The following is an 8,421-nucleotide window of genomic DNA, read 5'->3' as shown; positions in this document are numbered from 1 at the left end:
CTTTCAGAGATCCCAGGTTGAGTTTACAACGCTGACATTTAGGAAGACAAGACAAGACCCATAGTTATCTTACTTGTAAGATGAGAAAATATGTAATTGGTCAATGAGACAAATATAGAACCATATGATGCCATTTCTGAAGTCACTATTTAGAGCAGAGCTGCACTTTAAATTGCAAGGGTGGAATCCTGCCCCTGTTGAAATCAATAGGAGTTTTGCTATCAACTTCAAATAGGACCAGGATTTTACACCACGTTTAAAAAAAAGTCATGAAGAAAAGCTTCAACAATTACTGTATATGAATATGTATGCACTAATGGTGACAGGAAATAAGCTGTATCACAGTTTACAGAGATTATTTATTAATGGGCTACATTATTTTATCTCGAACATTTTATAGTCTTTTCATGTTACTGCACACGTAAAGTTATATTTGTCACCGAAGCTCTGAAATTTGAGAGGCTGGATATTTAAATGGGTTTAAATACGGTGATTTTTCAAAGCATGTTTTAATAGTAGTTTAGTTTTAGTCTGACCACATAACACTTTTGGGAGTCGCCAGCTGATGGCATAAAGGGAGAGAAATAGAGCATTCTGGGAGACAACACTAGGTAAATCTACTCCCCTCACTGGCCTCCTCTTTCAGGACATAGTGTAGAAGTAGAGACAGCAAGGTCACCTGTGCTTCTGGGTAGCAGCAATGAGAGCATGAGGAACGAGGTGAGGAAAATGACCAGCTTAGACCAAATCTAGGAGTCAGTGGCCCTCAACAACTCTTGCATACCCTGTACTCCACTTCCGCTGCTGTGTCACCAAAAACCGATTCCCAATCCCTGCTTTCAGCACATTTGAACTATAATCAAATTATCTTTTTAAAAAGCGTCTCTTGAAATAAAACCCCCAAAATATTTGAAGAAAATCTCAGCCAGCGAAAGGCTATTTGAAGAAAGTCTCAGCCAGCGAAAGGCACTTACTACAATAATAAAAATGACAGCTGCAATTAAAAAAATATAAGGGAAACCTTGATAATTGACTGGATTCTGCTGTGTAGGTAGAGTAGGTTTGTTCTGTGGACCCACACTAAGCCTGACTCCATGAGATCTTCTTTTTCCTCAACCCATCCCAAACCTCCACTGCATGCTGGAGTGTAAACAGCTGCCAGAAAGCATAGTCCTCTCTCCTCTCCATGTCCTTCTTCTTCACACACAGTAGTTTTACTTCATTCAAGGCCTTCAACAGTCTGTAGGATGCAAAATTTGGCCTTCTATATGCAAAAAGGGTGTCTGATTATAGCAGTCAAAATAATGCTGAGTATTTTCATTTCTTTACATCCTTGTATGAATTCTTAATCTTCGTCACTGGAAACATAATGCTCTGCATAGTCAAAGACAGGGAACTTGATTGGAAGCTCTCCCCATTTTTTGAAAATTTTGTTTGAGGTTTTCTTATCCTTGAACGCAACTACAAAATTTCTGATCTTTAAGCAAGGCAGGTCTACACCTTTGTGCACCATCATATTTCCCCAAGCCTGAAAAAAGTAAGGAGGTTGTATTTCAGTTAAAATATTCAGTGTGATCAGACAGAAATATATTGGCAGAAAACAGAAAAAGGGAACACACACTTACTTGCCCACAGTCTTTGCAGATAATTTCACCATTTGTTTGGTAATCAGCATGTTTTTCTTGCAGTGTTTTATTTTCTCTTATGCTGTAAAGGTCCCTGAAAATGGACAGGAAAGATTAATCAGATTGCGTTATCCTTTTTACAGCAGAGATGGTCTTAAATACAGTACACTGAGACCATAATTGCTGAAGTAAGATGTGGATGTAAAATGGCTATACTAGAGCTGCTGCCATAAACTCTGACTGACCTTTGTGTGTGTACAAGACAATGCAAGGGCAAGACAATGCCAACTGCACTCTGTATGCACCTCTGAGTGTAGTAGCTACGCTCTGGTAGCTCCTACTTAGGAGTCAGGGGAGAAGTGGTGCCATAACTGACCCTCCCTTCTCTACATACTGGCCATCAGAGCACACCCTCCTTAGAAAGGAGAGCGTGCTACACCCTCAGACATGATGGTGCAGCTAGCTCACTCTATGTGCCATGGAGCTTTGGGAGAAATAGCGTGTGGGAGCGGGTGGTCCTGCTTCTTTATTTCCTCTCAATGTAGAGCTGTGCCTGGTTCTGAAAATACAACGCTACAGAGTGCATGTATTTCATTCTGCTAGTTATTCTACTGAGTGCTTGATGTTTGGCGTTCCTAGGCTATGTGGAAGTGTTAAAAGAATTACTAATCTCGTGCTTGGGTAGGCAGCTGCCAACATTATGCTAACAAGGTGGTAGGCTGCTTACTGAGCTCTTTGTGGGGCCTCCTTATCTTTTTGCTACCATAGATACCATACTAATATTTACAGCTCCTGCTCAACTTTTCTCTAACTCCCCATTTTCACTTTCTCAAACATTCTCAAACGTTCTCCTAGACTGAAACCTTCAGCAAGTGGTTTCAACCAAGAGTAACTTTTGGGGAAGTGCCCAAGTGTCGGGAGGAGTCTGATATAGAGCTAGTTCACAGTGAAGAATAATTGATTGATAAATTGGAAATATAACACACACACACACACACACTCTATTGTAAGCAATTACAGTTTCTTTTGTGCACCTGCAGCAAGACATTTCTAATAGTGTTTCTGTTACATTATGATCAGTGGGTGAAATTTACCCCAACACACACCACATGCCCATGCAACATCCTAGGATCACTGTTCTACGCCCAGCACCAAGGTCTAAGCAGCATTTGGCTAGCATACAGGGCCCTGTGTAGACCCCTTTGTATTGGGTGAGTTTCACCTTATGGTATTATGGAGCTCAGCAATTACAGTATTACAGCTATAGTTATATAACTGCATAGTACCATAGCTATTTTATTGTCTTCAATCTACAAAGCCGTAATGTTTAAAACTGACTCCAAAAATAATTGCACAACTTTTTTTCGCTTTTCTATCTCTTGATGATATGCAGAAGTTAAAAATTAGCTTAACATTAAAGTTGCAAGTTTAATATAAAAAAAACTGCTAAAACAGAAAACAAAAGGAAATATAAACATGCTGTATTGCAGTTTGCAATATTGCAAGTACTTAGCATTTTCGGTTGCTGGTTGGATTGTTAATTACAGGCAGTCTATACAAAGTGACCTAGTCCATATTGCAACTGGAACCTAATCTTTTTCATTTATTGATATTTCATCCACTATTTAGCTTAGGGCCACCATGCCCCACCACCTCCTCAGCTGCACCAAAACCTTGTGTAGCTGAGGAATGAGTTCTCCATTTCTTACTAGCCAGAATTTGGCTGACATATCCCCCAAAATACTTTGATATTTTATTTTATAGCAGCTGTGATGTTACGGGCTCTTTGCAGACATAATGACAGTAAAACTGGTTCCTTCCTCAAAGAGAACAAGTAGTTGGGTAACACTTACTGGAACTCCTTTTTCACATTGACATGATGCATATTTTCTATAACTTGTATGTCTTCTCCAGAACATTTCAGTTTGTGGCAATTTTTACAAAGGAAAGTTACTAGTGATGGATTTTCCTTGTAAGTCTTAAGCTGATCTCTCTTCGCCTTCATTTTTTTTTCCATTATACTTTGCATCTGAAAGCCCTGAATCTATAAGCAGAACAACAACAACACTGTCATAGTCTGCTGAAGCTACAGCAGCAGATCTATAGAACTGAAAGATTTATTTCCAAGTTTACTTCCAAAACGCCATACACTTGCAATGAATACAGATTCTGGAAATGGATACAGTTAAAAGGACACAGTCAACTTTAAAATCACTCTTTTGCCCAACAATTTATGTCTAGCTCTCGTTACAATTAACTCCTAAAACTACTGTCATAGAGATTTGAGAATAGTATTTGTCACTAAATTTTCAGTTACTTTACTTTGTTCATAGTCAGGTTCACTTAGTTCAAGTGGGTTTTTCTATTGTCATCAACAGGAAAGAGAAAATGTTCTTTTAAAAACAGGTAAATGTGGTTGTAAAATAAATATTGGCATGAGGAATTGGGGGTAACTGTCATACCAGATATTACATTTAACTTTTTTTTTTAAATAAGATTTTGTGTTGACAATGTTTCTTTTAATCTTCAAGAAACAGACCTGTTTCTCTTTATAAGACAAAAGTAGGAGTCAGAGGCAATACCTTATTTAAATATTCCTCCTGTCGCATCCTTTGGACACGTCGAATAGCTCTATACATCATTTGCTCACGAAATATATTAACATTTTCACGTTCAACAGCTCCCGATCCACCTGATGCCACCAGTACATAGGTGCTCTCGTCAGCTCGAGCTCGACCCCGGGCCTGCAGTTGCAAGAAACATAGGCTTAGAAATCCTGCGCAGTCCTTTGCTCGGCCATATTCATGTAACTAAAGATGTTCAGTTAAGAGAATAAGAATTCCTGTGCAGCATATTTGCAGTTAAAGATTATTCACCTGGCTCTTGGATAAACAGCATTCTAATACCTTGGGATGCTTCTGTAGTCCATTAAAGATAAAACACCTAGCAAGTGGGTGTTAAGGAGATATGGTGCTAAAGGGATCATGAGACAAAATCTTTGAAACTCAGAACCTAAGTTTTGCCCAGAAAAACAAACAAACAAACAAAAAGTGTTGCAAACACAAACCCCAAATTAGTTCACACATAAAATTCTAGCATTGGCACAGTGGTATTTTGGGATGCAAGTGTTCCTTTGCATGTGTTATTTACCACAGCAAATGCCTTCACAAAGCTATATTCTGTTCATTACTTGGACTGTAAACTTTTCTGAGCATGGGTGTCTTTTGTTATCTATTTGTACTCTGTCTAGCACTCCAGGGCTGGGGCCTCCAGGTTCCGATGCAATACAAATAATTAATATTGTCAGTGAATAATTTAGAATTTTTTCCCATTAAAAACCTCTCTCATTTATCTTGGTTGGGTGCTGGGGATGGGAAAGAGTTAGTAAATAAAAGCTCATTAAATCAACAGAAGTGGTGGGTACACTTCTCCTTCTCGAGCCCCTTTTCCAACACAGTACAAGGGAGCAAAGGCCAGCCCTTCACATTTGCTCTGCCCATCCTCCCTCTTATCTTCAGGAAGGGCCACCACAGATCTTAAATATTGCGAAGAGCTTTGCGCAGGCACTTTGCACCTAGGTGAATTTCACACTGTGCACAGGCAGAGGATGATGCATGGAAATGGCCTTAGTATACAACTGTGCAGAACACCTCTCTGACCACCTTCCCATTTAGTCTGCAAGGCTCCCAAGATTTGCTCCAAATATGATACGTACAATTCTAAAAAAATCATCATTAGTCTTAAACTGATGTAAAAACAACCATCAGAGAGCGCATCGCTCCTGTGTATCACCTCCAATCCGCCTCCTGACAGAAAAAAGTTATTTTCGTTTTTAGGCACGACAATGAGAAATAACCACCTTATTTAAAACCACAACAAAAACACAACCACAAATACAAATCATATTGAAAAAAAAAAAAGATCCATGTTGTAAATCGACATACCTGCACCATAGCTATTTCATTGGTGACAAGACCATAGCGGATAACTATGTTACACTCTTTGATATCCAGGCCTTCTTCAGCCACAGTAGTAGCAATAAGTAGGTTGACGTTTCCAGCACGAAATTTACTAATTATTTCTCTTTGTTCATTCTGTAAAAACAATTCCATGAATTCGATTCAATATATTAACTTTCAGTGTTAACTTCCAGCACCTAAAACTAGTCACCCTTTCCTTTCTTTAAAAAGTTCAGAGACTTATGGCCAAAGTTTGAAAACTTGGGCACTTAATATGAGGCACCATATTTAGGCATTTTTTAAGGGGATAAGAAACTACACTGCTGACAAATAGGTACTGCAGATGCACAACATCTTTGAAAAAGAAAAAAAAAAAACAGGTCACTTTTATTTAAGCACATAATATTAATGTTAAATGCCCAAATGTGGAAAATTTCACCCTATAATGCTAGTGAACTAAGAAGTGTCAGTGCGGTTGGACAATACTGGCTCTTTTTCTGTCATTAACAGCAGCACTGATAGAAAAAAAAAATAAAGTCCTGATTTTCAGAGGTGCTGCGAACATCTGCCACTATCGCTGATTTCAACTGGAGTGATAGGGCTCAGCACCTCAATAACCAGGCCCAAAAGATTTTTTTAATTTCCTTATAAGAATTATAATATTTTAATGTAAAATTTTCTACTTTAGATAAACAGCATAGTGACTTGGCAATGAAAAAACTGGAGCACTGACCAGACTTTCAGAACAAAACAATCTTGTGTGCAGGGACATGTGACATCTTTTGAAATCTTTCTACATGCTCTGTTCAACTTTAGAATCTAGAGGCTTTCAAAGAAAAGCTCTGTTTGCTCTTTTATCATTATACCATATTGCAAAAAATCTTCATATAAACCAGAATCATGTCTCTGAGGGAACAATTCCTAACATATTTTTAAACTGAGAAACCCTGATGTAAATTGGTTCTGTCTAGCATGTAAACCACACTTGTTTTTTAAAGTGCTGAAATGATAGTCTCATTCGGAGCTAGAACAGGAATACAAAGGGAAAATTTAACCAATTAGAACATTCATTTTTGAAATCTGAATAATTTTTGGTTGCAGAAAGTCACAGAGAAAGCACAGTCAACAAACAGAATAGCATGAAGTAAACCAAACTGAGTGATTCATTGTGAATAACATTCATTGTGAATTTTGGCAATTTCTCATTCAATAATTATCCAGCCCTGGTGTGAAGCATATGGGCCTATGCAAATTAAGTAAACAGCAATACAAGGGACAGACAGAGGTCAATAACATTACAACTCTTTTCTTTTCAATTTAATATTAAATATGACAATAGCTATTTTTTTTGGTCTCTTAAAATACAATTTTAAAGGATAAATTGTATTTTACAAAAATTAGTTTAATATCCCATTTTGGTGCCAATCTATCTATATATCTATATCTATATCTATATCTATAAAGGGCCTAGGTCTGTCCTGCCCAGGCTGCCCCACTGAACTCCAGGGTTTGTACAGATGTAACAAATGACAGAAGTCAGTTCACTGATATCAGTTGGCTTGTACTGAGAGTTAGTCAAGTGGAATTCTGCCCATTATTTGAAAATCTACTCACTTCTGTGAGCCCAATGCTTTGAAAACAATTGGGGATAGTTCTAATTGCTGTGAGTAGGACCATTAAGTGCTGCTCTCGGTGGTGTTTGCAGGAGGGACCATTAATACAGAGTTCTGGGTTCTTCCCTGGAAGAGGTGACATTACAAAGACCCAAAGCAGAAAATTCCCAACAATCCCTACTCATTTGCCCTTTGTAAGATCATCTCTTCTAGGGGAACCTTGTCTTCATTGACACAAAGGTGTTTTGTTATGAGATAACTAATGCATGATAGAATTTTAGAGTGAGATAATGAAGAGAAGACCAGGCACTTGGAATTTACACCAGGAGGTAGCAGGATCAGCACTATACCTTCCGCCGTACACGGCTACAGTGTCTTGTCTCCACTATGTTTGTACTGCATGATAACTAATGGAGTGTTAGTTGTAACATGGTCAAAACACTCCTTGTCAGTGAAGAGATAGCTCAGAATTCTGATCTCAGGACTCAGCTGATAAGTGAGGGCAGGATGGTCTAGTTTTCAACAAATGTATTTTAAAATATGAATAGCACTTAGTACTTATGTAATGCTTTTCAACTAGGCCTCTCAAAGTGCTTTACAAAAAGGTGGCTATGAGTGCCCCCCACTCTTCAGATGGAGAAATGAGACACAAAGCAGGTAGGTGATTTGAACAAGATTGCACAAAGTCAGACACAAATGTGGGACTAGAATTCAGGTCTCCTGACTCCCAGTCTTCTGCTCTAACAATTAAGACAAGCTGCCTCCTTTAAATATAAACACATTTTTAACACCACTCCTTTCATTACATTTTCTATTAGAGTTACCTGAGTCATGGGTTTAAATTCACTGTTATGCCCAGCTCCAATAAGGTAGTGAGCTTTAATTCCCACTTCTTCAAATTTTGTGTTGTCCTTAATCCACTGAAAAAGGGCAAATGCACTTTGCCGAGTCTTTGTGAAGATAATTCCTCTAGCTTCATCAGTCTTTGTAAACTCCTCCATTAAGGTGTTTCGCAACTGTGTCAGCTTCTCATTTTCATATTCCGGCCTTCTAGCCAACTCTTTCAGCTGTTTCTTTTTTGCTGTAAAAATAAATATAAAATCAACAAGATGCCACCATGTAAATAAATGCTCTAGGAAAGTCAAAAAGCAGAATGAATTTATATTTCTCCCATACAAGCTAATTCACACCACAGTATGAAGGGCAGCGACACAGCAATTTACT

At 38.2% G+C, this 8,421-nt stretch overlaps 1 protein-coding gene across 1 annotated transcript in view; it reads right to left on the bottom strand.

Moving 5' to 3' along the window:
• Positions 1 to 339: 339 nt before the first annotated feature.
• IFIH1 (interferon induced with helicase C domain 1) overlaps positions 340 to 8,421 on the bottom strand; it is a 35,369-nt gene continuing 27,287 nt past the window's right edge. The window contains exons 11-16 of the mRNA XM_032803574.2: positions 8,022 to 8,278; positions 5,570 to 5,719; positions 4,208 to 4,369; positions 3,479 to 3,669; positions 1,626 to 1,719; positions 340 to 1,528 (exon numbers count right to left, since the gene is read on the bottom strand). Coding sequence (XP_032659465.1) covers positions 1,346 to 1,528; positions 1,626 to 1,719; positions 3,479 to 3,669; positions 4,208 to 4,369; positions 5,570 to 5,719; positions 8,022 to 8,278 — 1,037 coding nt within the window. The 3' untranslated portion in view covers positions 340 to 1,345. The remainder of the gene's footprint in view (positions 1,529 to 1,625; positions 1,720 to 3,478; positions 3,670 to 4,207; positions 4,370 to 5,569; positions 5,720 to 8,021; positions 8,279 to 8,421) is intronic.

This window comes from Chelonoidis abingdonii, chromosome 10, assembly GCF_003597395.2.
Source record: "Chelonoidis abingdonii isolate Lonesome George chromosome 10, CheloAbing_2.0, whole genome shotgun sequence".
NCBI classification, from domain to species: domain Eukaryota; kingdom Metazoa; phylum Chordata; order Testudines; family Testudinidae; genus Chelonoidis; species Chelonoidis abingdonii.
The sequence above is the reverse complement of the archived record's forward strand: the minus strand, read 5'-3'. Positions and strand labels throughout refer to the sequence as shown.